Source organism: Sander vitreus, chromosome 16, assembly GCF_031162955.1.
Source record: "Sander vitreus isolate 19-12246 chromosome 16, sanVit1, whole genome shotgun sequence".
Lineage (NCBI taxonomy): Eukaryota > Metazoa > Chordata > Actinopteri > Perciformes > Percidae > Sander > Sander vitreus.
Window position 1 is genome coordinate 5124528 of NC_135870.1, and position 26665 is coordinate 5151192.

The 26665-nt window shown below is 39.9% G+C and overlaps 3 protein-coding genes across 3 annotated transcripts in view; 2 read left to right on the plus strand and 1 right to left on the minus strand.

Annotated features, from left to right (window-relative positions):
- Nucleotides 1-810: 810 nt before the first annotated feature.
- Nucleotides 811-6902, plus strand: cops4 (COP9 constitutive photomorphogenic homolog subunit 4 (Arabidopsis)). Its single transcript, XM_078271949.1, has 10 exons — nt 811-925; nt 1438-1517; nt 1625-1776; nt 1895-1998; nt 2094-2247; nt 2363-2513; nt 2609-2779; nt 3597-3712; nt 4225-4309; nt 6216-6902. Exons 1-10 carry the CDS (start codon nt 852-854, stop codon nt 6347-6349), a joined length of 1221 nt encoding a protein of 406 aa, XP_078128075.1. The 5' UTR covers nt 811-851; the 3' UTR covers nt 6350-6902.
- A 968-nt stretch (nt 6903-7870) lies between these two features.
- LOC144531321 (placenta-specific gene 8 protein-like) lies at nt 7871-10252 on the minus strand. The gene is made up of 5 exons (XM_078271391.1): nt 10066-10252; nt 9611-9710; nt 9387-9511; nt 8153-8261; nt 7871-8040 (listed from the first exon to the last, which is right to left on the minus strand). The coding sequence occupies exons 1-4, from the start codon at nt 10225-10227 to the stop codon at nt 8157-8159; spliced, it is 492 nt and encodes a 163-aa protein (XP_078127517.1). The 5' UTR covers nt 10228-10252; the 3' UTR covers nt 7871-8040; nt 8153-8156.
- A 3850-nt stretch (nt 10253-14102) lies between these two features.
- The window catches only part of adamts6 (ADAM metallopeptidase with thrombospondin type 1 motif, 6), a 67344-nt gene continuing 54781 nt past the window's right edge, over nt 14103-26665 (plus strand). Inside the window, exons 1-7 of the mRNA XM_078272192.1 lie at nt 14103-14312; nt 16080-16496; nt 16595-16983; nt 19460-19634; nt 20265-20488; nt 21447-21530; nt 22699-22844. Of these exons, the coding sequence (XP_078128318.1) occupies nt 16397-16496; nt 16595-16983; nt 19460-19634; nt 20265-20488; nt 21447-21530; nt 22699-22844 (1118 nt within the window). The 5' untranslated portion in view covers nt 14103-14312; nt 16080-16396. The remainder of the gene's footprint in view (nt 14313-16079; nt 16497-16594; nt 16984-19459; nt 19635-20264; nt 20489-21446; nt 21531-22698; nt 22845-26665) is intronic.

Sequence of the window (26665 nt, forward strand, 5' to 3'; positions counted from 1 at the left end):
GTTTCCAGCACATATTTTATTTACAGCTACTTTGGCCAGATTTGATACCAATGACATTCATCTCTGGGCATGTAAAAATCTAATTATATAAATCACATGGTGTAACTGTCTGAATCAGCGTCGCTATATTTTGCCTGCAGCCACAGGAACCATTTTTTCAATCAATATTAATTTATAAAAACAAATATATGTATAATGTAATTATGCACGGAAATAATACAAGTATTTAACCTACCATTGTTTTTGCTACAAGGGCCCCTGGTGGAATGTAACTAAGTACATTTACTCAAGTACTGTAGGCTACTTAAGTACAATTTTGAGGTACTTGTTCTTTATTTGAGTATTTCCATTTTATGCTGAGGCAAGTATTGTACTGTTCATTCCATACATTTATTTGACAACATTTGTTACTAGTTACTCTGCAGAGTCAGAATATATAAATCAAAATAATAAATGATGATATATTATTATAGGTTAAGATACCCAGCAAGATATATAGTAAAATTAGCTCCACCTTTAACAACTGCAATATTAAAAATGATGTGCACGTGAATGCACCACTAGCCTAATTATAATTCAGCAATATAAGATACATAATTCAGAAACTGGCAATTCCGCACAATGAGTACTTTTACTTTTGGAACTTCAAGTAAATGTTGATGCTAGTAAAACGTTTGGAAATGTACGGTAAGTAAAGTTTTGAATGCAGGACTTTACTTGGCTTCGTTTCGGTGCGTCTCTGTCGGCTGGAGGACCGATCGAGCTCCGCGCTCTGCGGGACCCGGAGACCGGAAGGCTCGCTCCGCTCTTGGCAGAGGAAGCCGGAGTTGTTGACCCTTCGACAGGCTACAATGGCGACCGACGTGAGGCAGGAGCTTGCACAGCTGATGAATTCAACTGGATCTCATAAAGATCTGGCTGCCAAGTATGTATCGCTAATTATAAAAAAAAACCACATTAGTCGCTAATTGACGCCATATGCTTTTCCAAATTTAGAAAGTAAGCGCCACGGTAACTGTTAGCTAGCAATGACTTGGCTGTGATAGACCTAGCTAAGCTAACGTTAGCTACCTAGCTACATTAGCCATACAACCGTTTACCTAGCTAGTTGGTAAACGCTAATTGTTTGTAACTGTCTGTCAAAGCACTTTATTTTACAGACTATCATTTAAAGTGTAACACCACGTTCAAGCGACACAAAAGCGGCGAGTCTAACAAGGACGTTACCGTTATATTGTACGTTATCATATTAGCATCCAGCTACTGTTTACTAGCTACACAGTTAACTAGTGCTGGGCACATCATAGCTTTATTGACATGCAATTGTAATAATTACTACCTAGGCAGCGCACAATTGCACTGAAACATAACATTTCCGTTGCATCAACCTCCATTTTAAACAGCGATGTAGTTTCTAACCTGTAAATTCTTTTCTAGATATCGACAAATTTTGGAGAAGGCCATTCAGTTTACAGATGCAGACCAACTGGAATCCTTGAAGGCCTTTGTTGAAGCAAGTATGCTGTTCCTGTATTCTTTTAGCTCCTCAGTATTTTCTACATGCTTAGTACATTTGGATGTAAACAGGACAACTTACCTCAACATTTCTATCTTTCTTTTACAGTGGTTAATGAAAATGTCAGTCTTGTCATCTCGAGACAACTGCTCACGGATTTCTGCACACATCTGCCCAACCTGCCTGACGCCACAGCTAAAGCAGTGTATCACTTCACCTTGGAAAAGATTCAGCCGAGGGTCATCTCCTTTGAGGAACAGGTAAATGCCCTCGCACTCCCTCATATCCCTACTGGGTGTTTGTTGTTGACCGTTTAGTCAGTTAAACACCAGTATTCTCATTTACAAGCATGTAAACTATGTTCTTACTCGTCCTCAGGTCGCCTCAATCAGACAGCACTTAGCAACCATTTATGAAAAGGAGGGAGACTGGAGAAATGCTGCGCAGGTTTTAGTTGGTATTCCCTTGGAAACAGGACAGAAGTAAGTGAGCTACTAGCAGATTTATTTCCTGACCTTTACTGTTTGTGATATTTCCATTGAAGGTCTTTTAAATGCCTTTTTATTTCCTCCCTTAGGCAATACAATGTTGACTATAAGTTGGATACGTACCTGAAAATTGCCCGTCTGTACTTAGAGGATGATGATCCAGTGCAGGCAGAGGCCTACATCAACAGAGCGTCATTGCTTCAGAACGAGTCCTCTAATGAACAGCTGCAGATACACTATAAGGTACATCTTGAGTTTTGCAATTGACAGAGTGCCTATATAAAACATGATTGGGACTTTGCAGTAAACAATGTCTGTAGTTGCTTGGATCAGTGTTTCATGCCGTTTCACTCCTTAGGTGTGCTATGCCAGAGTCCTCGACTTCAGGAGGAAGTTCATTGAAGCTGCACAAAGATACAACGAGCTGTCTTATAAGTCAATTGTCCATGAGACTGAACGTCTGGAGGCACTGAAACATGCCCTAAACTGCACCATACTGGCCTCTGCAGGTACCACCAAGACGTTTGTGCTTAGGTTTACATTTTCAAAGACAATCTAACTGACAAACTTTGTGTCTCATACTAAAAATATTGCTTATTTTTAGGCCAACAGCGTTCCCGTATGTTGGCCACTCTCTTTAAGGATGAGCGCTGTCAGCAGCTGGCTGCCTATGGTATTCTGGAGAAGATGTACCTGGACCGTATTATCAGAGGAAACCAGCTGCAGGAGTTCGCTGCCATGCTGATGCCTCACCAGAAAGCCACCACAGCGGATGGTGAGTGGAGATAATTGGCTTTACACAGCCTGAGCTGCTAAGTTGCTGCGTAGGCAATGGGGCAAAAAGTTCTTATTCATACTATCTCTTCTTCAACTGGTGATAGCTGATACATTTGCTCGGTAGGCTGCATGAGCCATGCGTGCCATGCAGTCTGTTATGTCTAGAAAAACTACAGTACTTCACTACACACTTTTTTATGCTGTTTAGGCTATTCTAGAGGCACATGCTGTCAGTGAATGAAGGCCCATGTTTCTGGTTGTATTGCAGCTGTAATGGTGCACAGATTGCGCTTTTGGAAGTTAATTTTCTGTGTCATGTTTTATGCCTTGAATTAGGGCTGGGCGGTATGGAGAAAATCAAATATCACGATATTTTTGACCAAATACCTCGATATTGATACCGCAACGATGTTGTAGTGTTGACTATTGGTGCTTTCACAAAATATTTACACAATGAGATTTCTGATAAATAATAATCAGTAATGTGGATATAATGTCTAAGTGGGTAAAGGCAAATAATAGAACAGCTACAACAGTCTGGTAAGTTCAGAGCATTACATACATTTACTGTAATGCAGCCTTTAAAACCAGGATAATACAACACTTATATTACATATTACGATATCCAAAATCTAAGACGATATCTAGTCTCATATCACGATATCGATATAATATCGATATATTGCCCAGCTCTACCTTGAATGCTGAGGATGTGGTATGTTATGAAGTATTGAGGCACGTATTTTAGTGACTTAAATCCGTCCAAAAATAATAAACTGGAATGTCACGTAAGTTGTGTGTTCTCTCTCTTGCAGGTTCCAGCATCCTTGACCGAGCTGTGATTGAACACAACCTCCTGTCTGCTAGCAAACTCTACAACAACATCACTTTTGAAGAACTAGGAGCACTGTTGGAAATCCCCCCAGCAAAGGTGACACATCACTTTGATTCACATTTTGTGCGTTTTTCGTTTACAGCCTTTTCTGCAAACAATCTCTATAAAATAACTTCACTGTGTGTAAATGGAAAATGTATTTAATATACATTTTCTCAGTTTAATATTTAATAATTGTATTGAAGTCTGTACCCAATCTGGCTTTTGCTCGAGGAATTAGTTTCAGTTGCGTGAACATTATCATAATCTATGTATTTGTTTGTGATGCATTCAGACACACTGCATAACATTTTAAACCAAAAAACATATATAATGAAATATTTACTTACTTACTACTTAGTACACAAATCTCGCAAAATTTCTAGAGAATGTATGCATTTCAAAAACCACTGTTTAAAAAGAAGGCTCAAAGCTCTGTGGGGAAATTTGTTAGAATAATAAATTAAAAAAAATGTTCTGCTTGTATTAAATATTCTTTTTACCTCACATATTTGCGTAGCTGTGTAATCTGACGTTGAGATGTTTTGCCTCCTCTGTTTGTCTTTTAGGCGGAGAAAATCGCTTCCCAGATGATCACTGAAGGACGCATGAATGGCTTCATCGACCAGATAGACAGCATTGTACACTTTGAGAGTGAGTTGACAGCCAGCGTGTTTTCACATTTGATAGATAGAACTTCCACACAACACGAATGCAAACACAATATTGCCCATGATGGGAAATGGGGAAATTGCAAAATGCTTAAACAAGAATGCGGAGAAGATGGTTTTCTTAAACGCTTGATGTTTTAATGCTAATGGCTGACACTGTCATTTTGGAAACAAAAAGTAATTGAAAAGACTACTGTAGCATTTATGGCACATTGTCTGACTGTAAAAACATAGTTCAAGGTACTTGTGGGCACTGACAGAGATCAGCATTGTGATAGATGCTCTGATCTTGGTGTTGTATTCACTTGATGGAAGTGCCTTGACCTTATTGAAACTACATGTTGAGGAGAAAGCAAAGACGTAATAATAACAATATTTAAGTGACTAATAATAATGCCAGCATTCAACATAAAACAAAGTATTTAGCTGCTTTCCCCTCCACTCATTTGTATGGATGGGAAGCTTGAAGTGTCTCCAAAATCTCTGGAAACCCTCTGCATGACAGAGGTGAAAACTTTGCTGGGAGAGAAGACCAACACGCGCAACACGACCTGTTAATGAGAGAGACGGGGCAAAACGAGCTCTGTTCCTTTTGAAGGGTGAAACATAAGCTTGACATGCATTATGATCCGTTGTGTTACATTGACTAGACATAAGAATCGTGTCCGGAACTCACTCCTGGTACTGGAAGTGACAGATTAAACCAGCCTCATATATCGATATCGGTATAATATTGATATATTGCCCAGCCCTAATCTGCAGTATAAAGAAAAAAAGAATGGAAATTGAAGATCATTCGACAATTACGTTTACATTTATTCTGCCTTTCATTACACGTTGTGTTGAGTTAAACTCAAGTTGAACTCAAATGATCTTACTTAGAGCTGCGTTGCTTAATTGATTAGTTGTCAACTATGAAATTAATTGCAGACTTCTTACATTTTTAGGACTTTTCCGCCTTTAATGGGTAGGACAGCTAGGTGAGAAAGTGGGGAAGACATGCAGGAAATCGTCACAGGTCGGAGTCGAACCCTGGACCTCTGCATCAAGGCATAAACCTCTCTGTATATGTGCGCCTGCTCCACCCACTGAACCAACCCGGCCACACAATTGCAGACTATTTTAATATTCGATTAATCAGTTTGAGTCCTTTTTTTTTTTTTTTGAATGAAAGAAAAAGTAAAAATTCTCTGATTCGTTCGATTGATATGTGAATATTGTTCTAGTTTCTTCTCTCCTCTGTGACAGTAAACTGAATATCTTTGAGTTGTGGAGAAAACAAGACATTTGAGGACGTCGTCTTGGGCTTTTGGAAACACTGATCCACATTTTTTTTTTTTTTTACCATTTTCTGACATTTTATAGACCAATGAGCTAATCGATGAATCGAAACAATAATCGACAGATTAATCAACAATGAAAGTAATCGTCAGTTGCAGCCCTAATCCTACTTCACTGTTTCTAAGCACAGACAAGACAGTCTAGTCGTTATGATGCATACTTGCCTGAACATGTAGAAACATGGCCGCATTGTTGGGTCATTTTTATTTATGCATTGACAGAATTGTGCATAGAATATTTTTTCCTTTTGATCATGTAAAGTTCTATCATTTGTCTTTTTTATATTGGGATACTTGGATCGATAAACTAACTAACCAACCATCTGCGGCCAGTAGGGGGCAGCCTCTTCATACTGGAATGACAACAAACGGCATAAAGCAACTTCTCGCTTATGGAACTGGGCAGAGCTGTGATAGACCGGGCATTAAAAGTCACACATAGAGTTTGAACAAGTAGGCCTACATTTGTTGGTCACATGTCAAGTCAGCACAGCAAATGTATTTGATGGCTTTTTTTTTTTTTTCTTCCCTTTTTTTTATCTCTGGCAGCCCGTGAAGCCCTTCCTACCTGGGACAAACAGATCCAGTCTCTGTGTTTCCAAGTCAACAACCTCCTAGAAAAGATCCGTTCGGCTGCTCCAGAGTGGGCTGCACAGGCCATGGAAACCCAGATGACCCAGTAAACAGCCCCACCCCTCCAGAAAAAGAAATCCCCTAAACTGTTCTCTCCTCAGCCTGTCCTAAAGTGATGTCTCCCTGCTCAAAAACGTCACCACTTCAGTCCCAGTAATGGAAGCGTCCAAGGAGAAGCCTCTGGTATCACCGTCACTCGTTTGAATTTTCAGAGTTTTATTACTTTTTGCCCACAACTGAAACAAGTTTGATGTTTCTCAATATTTCCGATCTGTATCTGGCATAGATGTATTCACAGGGGGATTACAATGTAACGTTTAGGTGTGGCTTTATATTATTTACTTGTTATGTTAAAAATTCAGATGTAATTTAATTCAGATAGTTGACATGTAATAGGGTCAAAAAGAAGTGAAACATGCGGGGGAACAACTGGTCTGTTGAAGCTTATTTTGTGCTCCAACACGTTCTGTTTTTAACTAAACATAATGACACAGCAATGTCTGTCAAGTTGATTTATGGCGTCATGTAAAACTTTCTCAGTCCACACATGGAATTTCAGCAACGAGAATTAAATTCAAAGCGGAGAGAAATTGTTCAACATCATGGTCGTGTCATTTCAGTGTTTTGTGCTTTAGAAGTAATTAATTTGAATGTTATACATTTTAAATCAGCATTTACGAGAAAGTCATGAAATCCACGTTCTGAGTTTCCAGGAGCTTTCTCAGCAAGGTCCTTTTTTATTTCTTTTAAATCTGGGGCATTTCTGCCTTTTAATAGAGAGGAAAGCTGACATATGGAAGGGGGGGAGAAAGAGGGGGAAGACATGCAGGAAAACCATCACAGGTCAGATTCGAACCCTGGACCTTTTATGTCGAGGAATAATCCTCTAGCATACGTGCGCCCTCTCTACCAACTGAGCTAACCGGCCACAAGGGAGGTCTTCTTTTAACTACCATATGTTTGTTTGGTTGACCTGTGAGAAAATAATTGTGCATTTTGGACTCTTATTAATTGTGTGGGAAATTCCTCACCAAACATTTCAATCCTATTTTCCCCTACAGTAGATGCACCCTTTCATCAAAACATTGTTCTTAAATCAAAACTTACAATTTTGTTTTACAATACACATTTAATATCCTATATCGCAGCTGTAAATAATGGGGCTAGAGTTGTGTTATACCTTTACTAACAACTTCCCTGAAGACACCAAAACCAACAATGACTTTATCATGCTGTAAGTATTGTTTGTGTAGCCACTACCTGATACCTGGTAGCGTATGCCTCCATGCCATAATTCTTACTTCAGACTTGTAACTAGAAAAGCACAGGTGTGCTACTTGATAACTTATTTATAACTCTAAACAAAATACAGCTGACGGTCTTTAGTTTTGCAATTCAAATAAATTCAAATTTTGGCTGATGAAAAGATGATTTTGCAGCTCAAAACAGGAAACTAACACCCTCAACCCACAATAGATAATACCAGACTGTTGTGAAATATCCAAGCAGGAAAAAAAACTAGGGACTAATTCAATTTATTTATTTATTTAAAGAACACCTTTTAACACACGGAATCCACATCCTGTCAACTGCAGAGGACATCACAGATAAAACCTTTAAAAAAAATGTTTTTATAACCGTAACCATAAATCATGACGCTGTTTTCCACTCCCAGGTTGTGTTGCGGGAAGCGGACTAATGACTCGAAGAGATGAATGTCATTTCTCTCAGAGGATTGTAGCTGATAAAAAAAAAAGAAAAGCCAAAGGATAGTCAATTTACAACACCGTTAAAATTAAATGACGCTGTATGCCACTTCATTTCATGTTTTGGAGCCGTTAGAAGACGCTTACCTGTTCAGAAAATGCCTTGCTCCTTCCTGCGGTCAATATCTCTCTTCAGTTGGCAGGTGGCACACAATGGACAAAAGCAGTGCGTCATAAAGTCATTACACAGTGATCCCTGAAAACACAATTATTAGTATTAGTAGATTAGTAGGTTTCTATTGGATGGGGCGGGTTTTGTCCTAGGGTTTTAGATGCAAGTTTGTAAAAAGATGATTAACCATGAGAATTGTAAATCTTTTTTTTTTTTTTCCCAGGAGGAAGTTGAATCTGTTTGAGAGCAACAGAAAGTCTGTACAAGGCTGTAAATATGTGAGCTTCACACACTGTCTCTGACATTTAACAGTATCACAGCTGTGGTTCTCAACCTGGGGGTCGGGGCCCCCCCAAAAGGAGACGTGAGAAGAATCTAGCTTGGCAAGTTAGCCGAGCAGTACTTTCACACAATGGTGCTTTAAAGGTGCTCTAAGCGATGTTGGGTGACGGCACTTCTTGTTGACGTTCGAAGTATTTTCAAACAAAACGAGGCTAGCTCGCCCCTCCTCCTCATCCCGTCCTCTCTCCCTCCCTTCCGTGCTGCCGCGCACTAACCCCCCAACCCCCACCGCATTTTTTTTTTTACAGTGTGTTCAGGGGACAGGCAGCTCGTGAATAGTGAGATGTTTGCTGTATGTGACAAAAAATGCTGTAGCCTAAAAAACGTTCGACATCGCTTAGAGCACCTTTAAGATAAATGATGATGATGATCAGCATGCAAACATGCTTACATTCAAATCCATCCTTTCTGTGAAGCCTCGTCTATCATGGCTAAAAACACAGAACTACATTTATTTATTTTTTTAGACATTTTTATTTGTCTTTTACTATATTTTAATACTATATTACTGTACCTTTTCAGGCCTCTACAAACTATTGAAATGAAAGTGTCTCAAAATGACTTGGAAGTAAAATGTTTTGGCACTTATACTCAACTTTGACTTATTGTAAAGTGTTACTATTGTCACATTAGTCCGTTTACTTGGCTAAAGGATCTGAGTACTTCTACTACTGCATGTGACGTGGGATCAATCATTTAAAACCTCTCCTCTTGTTCCGCAGCATAGGCTACCCGTACAAGTGTTTTAACCAACTAAAGGTAGGACTATCATACTCGGTGTTTACCTGACAATATAGTTGCTGTTTTCCTACATTGTCCAAATTGAGTCCTACAGTCAGCCGGCTTTTTATATCCACTTAAACTTACTCTGATGTTGTATTTGGTCCTGTAGACGCTGCGGATCGACATGCTCCGACCACACAGGCAGCACTCGTTCATGTCGCTGGCGATGCTCCAGCCGAGGCACATGTAGCAGAACAGACCATAGCAGCCTGTATTGAGAAAAATCCAACATATACAGTACATCTTTCATGTCTTAACTGTGTGCATATTTTAATCAGATTTCCCAGAAAGGAGGGAGTACTACTCACAAGTTCCACTGTCATCGCAGAAATCAAGCAGGCCTGTCTGGAAGTCCGACGGTGCGTAGCTGCCTGGTTGGTTGGTCACAGCCATGATCAAATCAATACTCTGTTGGATAACAAAAAAAGAGCTTGTCACTGATCTTCTCATCACTTTTCTTAACCTTCCTGTTGTCCTCGGGTCAAAAACATGGTAAAAAGTGACAGAAATGTCGGGAAAAGTGTCGAAAAAGACGACCAAAAAGAAAAAGTTTCCAATTTTGACCCAGAAAAACAAAAAGTGGCATAGTCACACGAGGGTTAAACTCTAAAGAGCTAGGGCCTATATAGTTTGTGATCATTACTTCTGTATCTTCCCCAGCAAAGACAACTGTAAATTACACCTCTTTTGAACATCAAACAATACGGACATAAGTTATCTTGCATGTTTCCCAGTGAAGCAGTCGTTAGGAGGTAAATCTTACCAGATGGTTGAAAGACGGTGAAACTGACCAGAGAGGCTCCTGGACAACAGACTGAAACCGGTGGCAGCGTGAGTCTATATATAACCGATCAAAGCAGGTGACTAATATGGTTTCAGACCTTCTCTTTGGTTTATTACACTGACATATTCCTGACAACGTCATCAAACACACCTACACCCTGCTACTACACCCAGTACTGCGATAAACCTCAACTGCATTACATTCTTCTCTCTACTCATCAGGAAACACACACACACACACGTTTTCTTTTATAATTTTAGGTGCAAATGGATGATTTCAATTAGAAATTTTGAAGAAAGTACAATTATATTTATATCAATTACAACTGAAATTATATTAATGTCTTTTGAAATATTTGTGCATCAACTTCATAATCGAATGAATAACACTAAGGATTTGATTGTTTATGGACTGCCCAACTGTGCTTGCAGCGGCCAGATCAACAATAACATAACAACTGACAAATTTAGATCCTCAAAAGAGTTTTATTCCTTTAATCGTTTGGCTATTTTTCCAGAGATTCATTTTTGAGAAATATGCTGAGCTCGAGAATGAAACGTTATTAAGAATACACCTTTGGCAATATTTTGTTGCCTGTGTCGCAGAGATCTCTAGTCGCTTTTCAAAGAGTTTGGATTCTTTTGGCAAAATTAAAGTGAGTTCAGTTAATTCCAACAAAGACAGTGGTGGAAAGTACATTTGCTCAAGTACTTGAGTACAATTCTGAGGTACTTGAGTATTCGAATATGATGCTACTTTCTACTTTTACTCCTCTACATTTCACAGGTAAATATTGTACTTTTTACAGTTATCTGACAACTGTAGTTACTGGTTACTTTCCCGATGACTAGTATATACGATATAATGCTTTGTTTTACACTAAATTAAACCACCCCATTGTATATAAAATAGCTAAAATCAGCTCTACCTCGGCCAACTACAAACAATAAAATTCTGCAGAATGGGTACTTTTACTTGAATACTTTGGCTAGAGTGGTGTTGCTACTTTAACCTAAGCGAAGGAGTCGAGTACTTCTTCCACCACTGAACTAAAGGTAGTAGGTCACATGCTTTGATTATCTCTTAAGTTATAAACATCAGGGTTACACGGCCGACACACCTTGTCTGAACGGCAATCACCTTTGAGTACACATGTCAAAAAGTTCAGTGTGATTTGATGATTATATGAGCATGTTTTCCTTGTAAAATGAAAAAAAAAAACGTTTCGATCTTACCTGCTATGCTCCTTTCAGGCACACAGTGGCGCTGCTTCCCACAAATGATCTGACACCTACTCGGGCTGCATAGGCGTGCATGTAATGACAACCTGACTGTAATGATACAGGCTCCTTCATAATGAGCAGCTGTAACTGAAACTCAAGGAATAGGCATGATTTTCAATTTCCTACAGACTAAAGATAGATGTGGGCTAAATTACACCAAAATACACGGGACTGCCATTAGCCTGCACTCCAGAGCAGACCCTCGAAACACTTTCACCAGACACAGAAAATCCATCAAACTTTTAAACCTGAATACTTATTGGCAATACATAAACATATTCTAAAAGACTATATGTAATGTATTTATTTCAGCATTCGACAGGGTTAAAGACTTTAGCTGACAGCAGTTTTCATTAGTTAAAGTCAAAGTTGGTGCCAAACAAATGTCAGATTATGTTCTATTTTTTCAGATATTATTCCTTGTTGATATCTGCGGTTGCTGGGTGATCATATTCCGCATGATATCACCATCTTCTGTACAGAACGATACCTGCAGTAAGCGGATTTACACTGCAGAGTACATTCACCCTTGTATAAGTTTGAGGTACTTCCATTTTATGCTACTTTATACTTCTACTCGACTACATTTCAGAGGGAAATATGGTGCTTTTTACCTCCACTACATTAATATTGACCGCTATAGATTAAGATATTTTCATACAAAACCTGTGAGTTTACAAAATGTGAAGCGTTATTATAGATAAACGACCCAAAGTAGTTCAAATGAGCTGTTTTTCTCCATCAACTGCAACATGAAAGTACCGCCTACACAAACATAATTATGCAACACAGACAGGAGCCATTCTGCATTGTTTTTTCTTTTACTTTTCATACTTATAGTATATTTTGTTCACTGATGGAAGAAGTGCTCTGATCCTTTAGTTGAGACAAAGTATAAACTACCAGACTACAGTACAAGTAAATGTCCTGCATTCAAAATCCTACTTAACAGTAAAGAAGCAGAATGTACCTAATGTATCAAGAGTAAAAAGGCATTTGATATATTATTATATATGACATTAACACATTGTTAAACCAAAGCATGGATGTTCGAGCAGCATTTTACTGTTGTAGCTGCTCCAGGTGGAGTTACTTTTACTCCAGAAGTAAAGTAAGTACATATATTCAAGTATTTTATTCAAGTGTAAATTTGAGGTACTTGTATTTTCATTTTATGCAACTCTATACTTCTACTTAACTACACATCAGAGGAAAATATTGTACTTTTTATTCCACTACATTCTTTTTTTATTTAATTATAGTTACAACAAATTACGTTTGAGGAGCTTCTAGAATATGATTCATTGTTATAGATTAAACTACCCAACCGTATATCGAGGAGTTCAAATCAGCTCCACCTTGACCAGCATCAGCCCTTTAAGGCTACTATGTAATTGCAGAACACTCGCAGTTCCTACTATTATTCTGCTCTGAGTACTTTTAATGTTTTAAGTATACCTTTTACGTTTACTTGTCAAAAGGATATTTTAACAGTGTTGTATTGGTACTTTTACTAAAGTAAAATATCTGAATAGTTTCGCCACCACTGCTAGTCCTAAAGGTTGGGATCCACTAGTTTAATCTTAAGCAATGTGTTAAACTCATATGTTTTTGTTTTTTATTTAAAGGTGCAGCAGGTAAGACTTCTAAAACTAACTTTCTGTCATATTTGCTGAAACTGACCCTATGTTCCAGTAGAACTACATGAAGCAGGTCATTTAAAAAGAAATCCAGCTCCTCTGGCTCCACCTACAGCCTGTAGTGAGATTTGCAAAAATCCACCGCTCCCTGTTCAGATGCACCAATCAGGGCTACCTGTGACGTCTAGCTGCGTGTCAATCACTGCTCGTGCACACACATTCATTCTCCCTTGTGGGGGGAGGGGCTTAGGAGACCATTTTGGGCTTTCGCTGAAAGGGGGGAGGGACTGAGAAGTTGTCGATGTTCACATTCTTTGGCTACGTCCTGGATCTTCGCAATCCTACCTACGGCACCTTTAAAATTGTAATGTAAATGTAGTGGAGTTAAAAAGTACAATATGTTTCCCTTTTGAAATGTAGGGAAGTAGAAGTCTAAAGTAGCAGACAATGGAAATTCATAAAAAAAATACACTCCTTGAGTAAATCTACTTAGTTACTTTTTCCACTTTGTTGCTAATACTTCTGTAATTGTACCTAAGTAAATACAACATGTGTTCTCTAACTTATAATGTGGTATTGCTGCTTTTAGTCAAGTGAACAATCTGAATGTTAAACCCCTCCTCTTTCTTTATGAGGGGTATATTCTTCACAGAGCTGAGGTTTTTAATGTGAGTTAGTGTTATTTCAGGGCAGCACTGATAGACATGCGCACAGCTGATGGAAGAGAGGCACATCTGCACTGACGTCACCCCCCCCCCCCCTACCCTGAAAAATCTGCCAATTTGAAGCTGTCCGGGACTGGGACATACCCGGTCTCTGCAATGTAGTGAGGAGGAGCAGCTCCAAGCCAACTGCTGCTGCTGCTGTTTTCATGCACTTTTCTCAAAAGCAGTGTGCTGTGACGGTCTCTCTGAGGTGGCAGGACACCCTCTGCAACCTCAGCTCACTTTTTAAGCCACTCTGAGCCACCACCAAGATCACAAAGTCTAGATTATAAAGACGACAGATAGGCTGAAAATAGACCCTTCTGCTGGAGGAAATCCAAGACTTTGAAAAGCAGAATAGCTCTTTTTTTTGTGTGTGTGTGTGTGTGTGTGTGTGTGTGTGTGTGACAGTGTCTGTTCTGAGATACGGTTTGAAAGGGGAGACTCTCACTGCAGTTGTAGAGGATGGCAGAACCCAAAAGGAGATGAAGAGAGGAGAGGAACAGAGGGTTGTGTGCGGAACTTCAGAGCTGCAGAAGCCTTTTGTCCTGAGCTCTCCCTGCACAGTTGGACCGGAGCTGACAATGAAGATGAGCATGGTAACTATCTGTTAACACTCCCCGTCTTGTTGACGATATCTTTCCGGTAGTTGTCGGAGCAGATTCGTGTGAGCATTTGAATCCTCTCAGGGAAGCAGTATTCAGCAGTAGCCTACTGCGAGTTCACAGAGTTTTTTTTGGGGGGCATTTGCGTGAGAAAAAAAAAAGTACACGTTAGGAAACATTTTACGCACTGGATCTACATGTTAACAGGTTCACATCTGCAGTCTGCCTGTTCGAAATAACTAATGGCACTTCTTGACGCCTTTTTTTGTTTTGTTGTTGCAACAAATCCAATACGATTCAAAGCGATGTCAGGTTATTATTTTTGATTTGCAGACGCTCCGTGAGGGTTGTAGGCTATTTGATGTACCGGCGTAATGCACGCGGGCCGGCCGCCAACTGTCTGGGCCAGAGTGGCCAAGAAAGTAGCGCTAGTCTGTCTGGAGGGCTGGAGCCGGAAGAAATACACACAGAAATCCTCTCCAAAGGCTTGTCATCTGTGTTTGGAGCCCGGTCACTTTCATTGGACATCAGCCTCCTCTCACCTGGACCCGCTGACGTTTGTTTATAGTAGTCTAGTTTGCACATGCTGCCGTGAAGCGCGTCAGTGAGTAAAACCACAAATCTGCACTAAATGATATCATGTCGACTAGTCAGCGCCGTTGGCGCTGTTTGAAGATGTATGCATCCATTTTAATGCGGTTATTACGCTCGTTGTAAGGTCATTAGTCATGAAACTGTCACTCCGGTAGATGAATATTGAACTAATAATGTATTTTTTTTTTTTTTTTTACTCTTCTAACCTTTTAACATGCACTTGTTGACATTGTGTAGGCCTATGTGAGTTGCATGTGTGTGAACGTGAGATGGATAAGTATACTTAATGTATTTAATGTATGTTTAAAGGATAGTGCACCTGAATCTCATTGTATGTCAATGCGATGGCAATAAAGGAATCTTTTCTAAGTGCGGTGGCCCAAATGTGGCTAAAATCAGTTGTTGGTCCATCCTGTCGAATTGTTCAAGTTGAATCACGTTTTAGGTCAGAGCCATGAAACCAAACAAACTATACACCTTAATTATACGATGTTTAACTTTGTACTAGATTTCCATTCATTTACCTCTTTCCGCTAATGTCTATGTGTATAAAAGCTGCAACGATTAAATAATTAATCGATTTGTTCATTAACAGATAATTGATTAATTGTTTCAGTCCAACTTGTTCTGGCCATAGCTTCATAAATGTGATGATATGCTTCTTGTTGGTTTATATTACTCAATGTCAACCTTTGGGTTTTGGACTGTTGATCAGATAAAAGGACTCTGGGAAATCCTAATTTGTCATTATTTTGTGACATTTTGTTGACCAAACGATTGATTGATTGTTTGAGAGAAAGTCATCTGTGGATTCATCATTAATAAGAAGTTTCACTCTTTTTTCATCTGCCAATTAATTAATTAATCATTTGTAAAACGTCAGAAAATAGTGGAAAATGCATTTTTTTTTTTTTAATCCAACCAATTGTCCAAAATCCAAAGATATTCCATTTAAAATGAGATAAACCAACAACAAACAGCACTTCCTCACATTTGTGGTAATGGAAAGCGAGCGTGTAGACCTTTTGCTTTAAAGTACTCAAATGATCAATTGATTATTTGAAAAGCTACACATTCATTTTCTGTCACTCGATTAACTGACAACAGAAAACGATCTGATGAAGCGAGATAACATGTTATTTAACCTCTGATGGATTTCCTTCACAGGAATGCAGATGGATCGGTCAAGACAAGTTTCCGATATAAAGCGTCCTGTTTGGAGTTACACCTGAGAGGGACTGTGTCTGATGGATTACGGTGTTTTCTGCAAGCTGCTCACATGAATTCAGAGGCCAGTGAGATGTGGAAGCATTCGCCTTCAGGAGAAATCTGAGACCTGGATGAGCTTTCGAGCACGACGAGAACATTCAAGTGAAGGAGACAAACATGGACATGTTATGGTGTGGCATCGGACCGATCGCGTGCTATTAACCCGTTTGTAGCACCCTCTACCCTGCACCCCATGTCACACCTTTCCCTGAATTATGGAACTTTTGTGGAAGACGCTGACTTGGACACTGAGCCTGGTGGTGATGGCTGCTTCTGAATTCCAAAGCATCAACAGACTTTCACACAACTCTCAAGGTATGATGTATGACAGGTGGACAGGTAGATCGTAACACTTCTCTTGTATGTTCATTATCCAATTCTTTTCTCTCTTTGTCTTCTTTCTCCTGTAAAAGAGGACTTCCTGTCCTACCTGCAGCACTACCAGCTTACTGTCCCGGTACGGGTGGATGAGAGCGGAGAGTTCCTGAGCTACACTGTGAAGCACCACCGGCCGGGCCGCCGGAGACGGGGCGCAGTGGACCCCTTAATGGGACAGCTGCCTGCGTTACACCCGGACGCCCCAGAGTCGCGGCTGTTCTACAGACTGTCCGCCTACGGAAAGCACTTTCACTTAAACCTGACACTCAGCCCCCACTTGGTGTCAAAACATTTCACAGTGGAGTATTGGGGCAAAGAAGGGCTGGAGTGGCGTCATAACATGGTAGATAACTGTCACTATGTCGGATTCTTGAAAAATCAGCACAGCACGACCAGAGTGGCACTCAGCAACTGCAAGGGCCTGGTGAGTACAAAGGTATTATTATTATTCCAAGTGACCGGAGTTCACACCGCTGTCCTCAAACAAACCCCCGAACACTAATGCCAGGTAACTAATATTTGCCTAGCTTGGGCTGATCTCATGTCAGCCAATCTTTCAGAGGCAGCACCAAAGGATTAGAGCAATTGTAGTTTGCTTAACAGAATCTTGGCTTCCTTCCGCTTGGCACACTCAGTCTGCAGGAAGCTTGGAGCGAGGTGATGCTCGTGGAGAAAAATCATCTCAGTGATCTGTTAGTGATACGCATCAGGGCTTTTCGTTCCATTTGTGTGTTCAATATCACGCTTTATCCTCAAATTTTTAAGGAGATCACGTTTCTTTAGTTGATCCTTTTTTGTGATCTGTTAAATTATGTGTTTAAATCATAACTATTACTCCATGTGCTGTGTTCTAAAACAAAACTGATCAGCACTAACAAGGCATCTAATTATCCTGTCTAAGCGTTTAATTCCTCAGGCTTCTATCCACAGACTTTGTGACTGTCCAGCTTCTCTTTACTAATCAAGAAATTGGAAGACGTTTTAATAGCTGTTATCCCTCCTTGGTTCAGAATAACTCTAAAGAAGGAACAAAAAGGCTCTGCTTATTATTGGCAAATGTAAATGTGTTGGCAAGACCGACAGAGTATCATAAATTGAATTAGTGTTTGCTCTTTTTTCTAACTGCACCAAAAATGGACAAAACTGTGTCTGTACTTTAATGTAATCAGCTGTCTGGACAGTTTGAGATCTTGACATCACACACTATTAAAACCCCAAATCGAATGTGTTTCTGTGTGCTGGTGTGATTAATTGCTTTCATTGTAGGTTTTACAGAGGCAAGTTAGAGTTTATTACAAACTTATTTTTAAAGACTTCTCTCTGTTTATGCTCCACAGGGGGTGTTAAATGGCAGAGAACCATGTTTTTTAATGTTGGTCTGGATGTAATTGATTGTTTGTGGTCCTTAAATTTGACTGCAGACTAGAAACAAATGTGTTGTATGTGCTAAAACATGACACCATTGGGGAGAGGAGGTTACATGAGGGAATATGTTGGTTATTTAAAGTTACAAGCTGGAAGATATCAGTTTTGTTCTCTTTGGCGGCACCTTTAGCGACAAGTGGTAATTGCAGGTGTGTTTTTTGGATCTCACTTTCACTTGTTTTTGAAGTTTCAACATCTGTAGCCGTTGCTCTTTTCTTTGTTTGTACGGCCATAGTTACTTTTTACTTGCAATGCTAGCAGAGACCGGAAAAACCAGTACTCCGCTTCCCACATGAGGGAATTTCAAGAGCGCTGTTGCGTTAGCTCCGCTTGGCGGACCAATGACTGCTGGGTGATGGAAAACATGTCAGTGACTGTGCGCCACCTGTGATTTTTTCCTGTTGACACAGACACCCAGTTTGTTATACTGCAAATGCAAGGGCTTTCATCAGTGGGCCTTAGTCTCAATCACCATCGTGTTAGCTCATTTGGCGCTAGCTTGTTTCAAGCTACAAACACATTCGATTAGCATCAAAACATGTCCCAGAGAGCGATCGAGTGGGTACACATCTGTTATTAACCCCTAGGTTCGTTTTGCGCCGGAATTGTCCTTCAGCAAGTTGGGAGACTTGCAAGGGACATAACAAAGAAAAAACTGAAGCAGCAAAAACTGTTTTATGACTTTTAGTCCCTAGTATTCAAAAGAGCTGGATCCTTCATTTCCCATAATGCAACTCAATGACATCTTTCGTCAGACTTTCCCTGCCAATGTATTTTTCCATATCCAACTCTACGTCCGCAGTTTGCAACGAAAGCTTTCTGTAAAAATCTAAATTCTCCAGGCCCAAGCTAAAATAGCCCGGATGACATCATCAGGGTCATTTCTGATGATGTCACCAGGGTTATCTCAGCTCAAGTTTTCAGACTTGAGAACATTTCCACTAGAGCCACAGAATTCAAAAAAAAATTTCTGCACGTCATTTGCAAAAATTGACCCTTTGTGTTTATTGGGGAGTTTCTGGTGAGAAACTACAGTTCTTACTGTTATTTCCCTCCCGTCTCTCTCCTTTTTTCCTCTTGTCTCTGAATGTTCAGGAAACACGTGTATATAGTCCAACATAAGTGTGAAGTCTTCGTTCGATCCGAAACACTTCCAACTAATGCAGACGGTCTTTGCGTCAATTTGCGCTACTTTGGGCGGATTTGTGTCTAATGGCGTCTTTCTATTGACTTTGTATGCAATTGTGTCACCTCTAAAATTTTCTTTGAATTCTGTCTGAACACACAGTTAAACTGAACTGCCCTGTGTAATATAGGAGGAGTGCACCTTTAATAGAATGAATACAAAATAGTCAGAAATACAAAATATGGAAGTTGTTTTTTACCTGCATTAATGTTACAATTTCTGCATTTATCATCAATGTTTGATTGTGTTTGTAACCTGTTTCTTTCACTGGTTTTCTCTCCCCAACAAGCATGGTGTTATAACAACAGAGGAAGAACAGTATTTGATAGAGCCATTAAAGAACATATCCTACACCACCTCCGGTGAATGGAACCTGGAAGAAGCACAGCAACATGTTATTTATAAAATGTCTGCCATTCCCTCACCACAAGAACATAGCCAGGAGTTCAGCTGTGGCATTTCAGGTTGGTGAACCTCCATCTGGGTTGGACTCTGTGTGGGTGGAACTGACGTAAAGGAATAACTATACATAGAAGGTTGGAGGAAGCGCTGGTTTGGTTCTAGGCCCAGGTTCTGGTAGACATGACCGGGCCTCTTGTGTGCTATAGTTACCCCTGGCCTGGACACCTTTCAACCTGTAAGAAAAGAGTCTCGCTTCAGCTTTCATAAAAAGGCCCTTCAGTGCATAAAGAGTTCCTGGCTCTGACTTTTATAGAAGCACAAATCCTATTTATAGAACCAACAATCATGTTCAGATTGTAAGATTCAAACAACTCCGGTGTCTGCTGAGATATGACGAATTGGAAAAAGAACCAGGTGGATATTTAGGTATTTGGGCCAAGGTCTTATAAGAAACAGCAAAGGCTGTCATCGCCAGGAAGCTTGCATGCCCTAACATGTACCATCTTTTAACTTTTTTTCTCCCCAGAGCATCTGGGTCATAAAGCAAAGGCTTTAGCTGCAAGGTTCAAAGGGGCAGATTACCTATGCGCATCCACCATACACAGACCAGCTCTCTCTCAAACAGATAATGCGTCATCATTTTGAAGTTCATAATTCACTATAACTTTGCTTTGTCTTCCTGCCGTTCACAGACCTCATTAAAAGCAGTGCACCTTGCCCGTTGAGCACACCTTCCCCTGTCCACTCGTCCCCCGGAGCCCGAAACGACAGCGAGCACTCAGGCGGCGCACGCAGACAGAGGCGCTCGGTCAGCACCGAGCGCTTCGTGGAAACGCTTGTGGTTGCTGATAAAATGATGGTCGGTTACCACGGACGCAAAGACATTGAGCACTACATCTTGTCTGTAATGAATATTGTAAGTTTGATCCTATTTTTTGGTCATGTTGTTATTGTTTTTGTTGTCTACCTCACCGTTGAATGTACAATTTCTCCGTTGTTGCCAGTTTCGTTAATAGGATTTCCAGTGTTGGAATGTAACTAAGTGCATTTACTCAAGTACTTTACTTAAGTACAAATTTAGGGGTACTTGTACTTTTCTTGAGTATTTCCATTTTATGTAACTTTAAACTTCTACTCCACCACATTTGTCTGACAGCTTTAGTTACTTTTGAGATGACGGTTTTTCACGCCCTTCCTGTCCAGTGACAACCACGTATCTCCAGATGTGTTGATGACGTTTAATGTTTGTGATAAACCGAAGGATGAAGTGTCCCTCTATGTGTTGAGAAAATTCTCCTCCTTCTTAAGCTAAATAAAGTCTTTAAAAAGCCTCTTGGATCAGCTGGAAAATGCATCGTCACAAAGCTGAAAGCAGGGTTGTTTTTTTTGACACCATTAAAAGTTTTTACAGATACGTGGTTCTCACAGGACAGCGACGCTACAAACATATGATTATCTTATAGAATATGAATATGCATTGCTGTAGATGAAACTATACAACAGCACAAATATATAAAGGAGTTAGAATGAGCATCATCTTAAACATCTACAGCAGTAAAATGCAACATACACATTAATGCAGCGGGAATATTAATCCAGAAACATCAGATAGAAGAGGAAAACACTGACTCTACTTTATGCTGATACATACTTTTACTTCAGTAAGGTTTTGAATGCAGAACTTTTACTTACTTGTAGTGGAGTATTTTCAAAGTGTGTATTAATACTTTTACTTAGCTAAATTATCCGAATGCTTCTTCCACCACTGTGTATACTACAGTAATGTGGTACAGTGCCTGATTGTTGATTAGATGTTGTGACATATGGACACAATTTGTCTGACTTTGTGTCTTTTCTTCTTTTCTGGAGGTCAGGTTGCCAAACTTTACCGTGATGCCAGTCTAGGAAATGTTGTGAACATTATTGTGACCCGGTTGATTGTGCTGACTGAAGATCAGGTAGGAAAAACTCCCTTTCTACCCTGACGTCTTTCCTGTTTTGCTGTTTTTCTGATTCATTCACTTACTTTGACTCATCCATTAATTTTTTTAAGTGTCTGTACCTTCACCTGTAGTGAGTGTATAACTGATACGCTTGGTGTGAGTGAGCTGCAGTATTTTATGTGGTTGAAGGGCAGAGAGAAGAGAGACTATTCACCATATGGCCACCACTTCAGATGAAAGATGTGCTCAGGCATCTTCCCTCAGGGAGCCTCGATTGAGGATTCTTACATGCACTGTACATGTGTATGTATGTGTGATGGGAGAAACAGAGCGCCGTCCTAGCATCTGTTTTTTTTCTAAAGGGATCAGAGCCGCTCTTTACGTAGCATCGGGTCCAAAAAACGTTTTCATGTAAAGTGGAGCTGCACTTTGATCCAAAGGGAAGGAAGTATATCAGAACACACAGATTACAAAACAATTACTTTATGGTAAAAGTGACTCACTGATGGGCTGTTGAGTTGTTCAGTATTGTGTTGTAATCAATCAGCTGAAATCGGCACTGCATCATCGGTTGGCGTTGCAATGGTTTCCTTTAGTTGAACCCATTATTTTCATGGAAGTAGATGCATTTTGCAGACTCTGCTACAACTTCCTCAACTTCTTCTTCTCCTGCTAGTTTTCTTTCCATCTCTCCTGCTTTTTCTAATAATCACAAGTCCTTGTTCTACTCTTTCTTTGACTTATCTAACTCCTCCTGCATCTTCTCTTAAATCAAATAAAAAAAAACTTTTGCTGTTCCAACAACTGGTCCTCTAAACCTCCCTCTGATCCCAGTACAGTACGCCTCCAAATAATTCAGTCATGAAAAGCATCTTTTCAAGTTGAATTGGAATACAGTACAGTATACGATATGATTTGATATGACATTACGCAATACATGATTCAAAATGACACGATACAATAAGACACAACTTGATCCGATACGTCACAATACGATACGACACAATATTACAGAACTTCTGACATGACATAATTCGATACGACAGGACATGACACATTACGATACAAAAAGATACGACACAATTGTAATAATTTGTAACAAATATTTTTGTGCGGGATCAACATTTTTGAATACAGTATCATGTTGCACTGTTTTGCATGTGTGTTGTGTTTTCTTTTGCAGCCTAACCTGGAGATTAACCACCATGCTGACAAGTCTCTGGACAGTTTCTGTAAGTGGCAAAAATCCATTCTGTCTCATCACAGCGACGGCAACAGCATTCCTGAAAACGGGATGGCTCACCATGACAACGCTGTCCTAATCACCCGGTAAGTTTGAGCTCACATCTACGGGGAATGGACCACAATTTTGCTCACTCGCCAGTTTCTGATCCAGCATGGATTCATGTGTCAAAGAGTAAGAGTTTCAGTTGTTACTTTCAGAGAACGTAGCGCTTATTTTCTCATTTTGAGCAAATAGGTTGCAGGTTATTTTCTGTGCTGTTAAAGGTCCCATGGCATGAACATTTCACTTTATGAGGTTTTTTAACATTAATATGAGTTCCCCCAGCCTGCCTATGGTCCCCCAGTGGCTAGATATGGTGATAGGTGTAAACCGAGCCCTGGGTATCCTGCTCTGCCTTTGAGAAAATGAAAGCTCAGATGGGCCGATCTGGAATCTCCTCCTTATGACCTCATAAGGAGGAAGGTTGGTCAAGGCCACACCCCCACCCTCCACTTTGCACCCCCTCTCTCCTCCTCAATAGCATTTAAAGCTACAGACACATGTGGGACTGGCTCTAGTGGCTGTAATTCTGCACCAAGGCTGAATTTCGGGAAAAAGACTTCAGATACATTATTAGGGGACCACTAAGGCCTAGATAAAAGCAACCAAAAAGCAGCATGTCATAGGACCTTTAAAAGCAGTCGAGTCACGGTTCAGCTTCAGACTGTAGCTGTTTGAGGTGGCCAGCAGCTTCAGTACTGAAACCTCTAAATGTCCAGTTCTTGTGCACAAACTTTACCTGTAAATGTAAAAGCTGATGGGAATAAAGACCTCAGCAGGGAAAACTAAATGTGCTGTGTTTAGACTTACTGTACCTGTCACACTGCAATTTATGTCAGGGGTGTTACCATAAAAAAGTGAAACTCTGTCATTACCTGGAATAGGCTTCATTGTTGCCAGAACTGTTTTGGCTACACAACCTAGCAACTGAAGTATATACTGCATATTCCCCCCACTGGTTTTGTCTAGAGAGAGAATGACGTTCTGTGATGGACATTTGCTAAAGCCAAGCTTTTTGACTTTCTGGGCTTTGTACAAAACAGTCTTTCTATCATTAGTGTGCTCTTGCTTGTTGTCTGTCAGTTGATGTTCTCCTGCTCCTTTGGCTCCTGTTTTTTTTTTTTTAGGTTTTAGCTTTAGCTAGTTTAGCACCAGCAGCAACCAGCAACTCAGTAGAGTCTGAGATGCTAAAAGATCATCAGGTTTATCTCTGTGATAGATGATGAACTCTATTCTAATTGCTTTTAGATGCCAAACATCTCATTGTGTCTCATAAACTCACAAACGTACCCGGTCATGTTTAGCAACCTGCAGATAATCCACAAATGAGAGCTGCATAGTAAACATGCCAAACTATGCCCCCTACAAGGAAAGGAAATTAATAGTAGCAGCAGTTTAGAGCTGCAGATACATTACCTGTAATTTTACCATTTCTATTACAGAATTTAGAGCTGCATGAATCTATTTGTGACCACTAGACCACTAGGCAGAATAGCGGCTAAACAAGCCGTATAAAGTTGTTATAGCTAACGTTATAGTTAACGTACTAGCAAACAAATGTCAATTTAGTTACATATCTAGCAGGCAACATTATAATCCCAGTGGAGGTGTGTTTCTGGCCACCTGTCAAATGTAAGTGTACAATTTCTCTTCTTTTAGCTTTTGTTTTAGTCTCCAACAACTAGCTTGATATATGTTCCACTTTCTTCACTATCTAGTTGCTAACTTTGTGTGCCGTTTAATGCTGGTAAGCTAGCGGTTTATCAGAGCTTGTTTCCTATAAACAGCTTCCTGCTGCTGCTGGAAACACAATTAAAGAAGAATAAGGAATTAAAGAGAACAATGAGACCAAACTGTATGGTAAATGTGCTGTAAAATCAAAGTGTCCTGGTTTAAAGGCTTTGCTCGGTGCTGGAAGGACCTCGCAAAACTGTAAAGATAAATAAATAAAATCAGATAAAAATTTTAGTTTGTACCTGCAAAACTGTACATTTTGTGTGGTACTAATTAGCAAATGTTAGCATGCTAAGATGGCGAACATGGGAAACATTTTACCAGCTAAACATCAGCGTGTTAGCTTTATGATATTAGCATTCGGCTAAAGTGCCGTCCTCCTAAGTAGCGTTACAGTATTGTAGACTCTTAGTCCAAGTTATAAATGCTTTTATTTTATGGTACCATTTGTACAGCTGTTCATGAGGTGTAAGACTAAAAAGGGGAAACTGCAGTTTTCCTCATTGTTAGCAGGTGGCACAGAGTAAGTTTTGGAGAAATTATTTTTGCTGCACATCAACATTGCTGTTGCCTTTCTTGCTCATAGGAGGGCATGTCCATAATATACCTCGGTGCAGTGATTCCATATGGTGACATATTGGTGAATACTGAGTCAAAACAAGGCAAAAGTAGGCGAGAGATAATGAGATAATAAGCTGTGCGGAGGAGGAACCAGCTGAGCTCAGAGATGCTAACATTGGAGATAGTATAAATAGCTGATGGTAAACACCAGGAAGCCCTCATTAACCACCATGTCTGGAGGAGCAATCAGACATTCCTTGCAATGGTGGAATGCACCTAAAAAGGGTCCAGTATGGTTTTTAAGGTGGTTGACGCAGCACTAAACTCAAAGGACAATTATTTAATTGATGGTTTTGGAGGGTTTTTTTTCTTCATTTTTGGATCAGTGATCGAGGTAGATTTGAAACAATTACTCCATTAATTGATCATTTGTCAAGCAAAAACACCAAACGTTCTCTGGCTCCAGCTGCTCTAATGTAAGGGTTTGCATGTTTTTCTCTCTTCTATGTCATTGTAAACTGAATATGTCTTTAGGTTTAAGGGTGTTGGTCAGCAAAATAAATGAAACTCACTCTGTAGGAAACTGTGATGCCCGATTAATAAAGTAAATCATCTTCAGATTTATCCATAATCAAACAGCTTTTTGTGTATTGGATTGATCAGATGAGATCAATTACTCATTACTGTTTTCTTCTCGTGCACTAATTCGCTTAAGCTGAATAACCCATCGGAGGGATTCCTCTCACTGACAGCCCTGACGGCGATTCAACATGTTAAATCGGCCAAAAAAAGGCAGTCGAAGGCCGACGAGTAGCGACGGTGCGTGACGTACCGCAAGAACTAGAGGCGCTCACCGTTGGCCTAACTTTGACCGATGGCCGACGATCTCCTTGGTGCATTGCAGCCCTATATCCAAGCCCTAAAAATATACATTTTATATATATATAATAAAAAAAATATGATATTATGATTATTTTTGTTTTACTAATAGTTGTTCTTACTATATATCTCTTTTGACAAGTATTTACTAAAGTGAGACTATGAGTATAATGTATTCCTCCTACACATATGAAGCTAATTCCAACTTCATCTCAACACTCAATTGAATATAATTACTATTACACTTATAATCATATTATCATAAGGTCTGAGGCCTTCACTGTCTGTTGTTATAACCAGGCTCACATGAAGCAGACATCGTCCCTGTAGTTAGACTCAGTATCTTCTACCACTACTATTTCTTTGCCATCGCTGAACAATGTGGATCTCCTGCAAGACACACAAAACCTTTTCATTGAAATGATTCACCCTTCATCATTAAAGCGCCCTCCGTCGGACTGTTGCTTCTTCGGGCAGCCTTTGCGTCGGATAGCATTTTGAGGCTGCTTTGTTTGGATTGTGGCCGCTGACGTTCAAAAAAAGACACTGAGGGAAATTAGGGGGAAAAATCAAAACAAATAGACGTCCTAAAACGAGGTCACGATTGTACCTCTTTGGTTTGGAGCTGCTCCACTTGGAGGGAGGGAGAGAGAGAGGGAGAAGGAAAAGGGGGGAAGAGGAGTTTATGGGG

Coding starts and splice junctions, on each gene's coding strand:
- LOC144531321 (XM_078271391.1), bottom strand. CDS start 10,227: ATGACGTTGTCAGGAATATGTCAGTGTAATAAACCAAAGAGAAGGTCT. Junction 9,512..9,610: donor CTGCGATGACAGTGGAACTT/GTGAGTAGTACT, acceptor TTCTCAATACAG/GCTGCTATGGTCTGTTCTGC. Junction 8,262..9,386: donor GGACCAAATACAACATCAGA/GTAAGTTTAAGT, acceptor TTGTGTTTTCAG/GGATCACTGTGTAATGACTT.
- cops4 (XM_078271949.1), top strand. CDS start 852: ATGGCGACCGACGTGAGGCAGGAGCTTGCACAGCTGATGAATTCAACT. Junction 926..1,437: donor CATAAAGATCTGGCTGCCAA/GTATGTATCGCT, acceptor ATTCTTTTCTAG/ATATCGACAAATTTTGGAGA. Junction 2,514..2,608: donor CACCATACTGGCCTCTGCAG/GTACCACCAAGA, acceptor GCTTATTTTTAG/GCCAACAGCGTTCCCGTATG.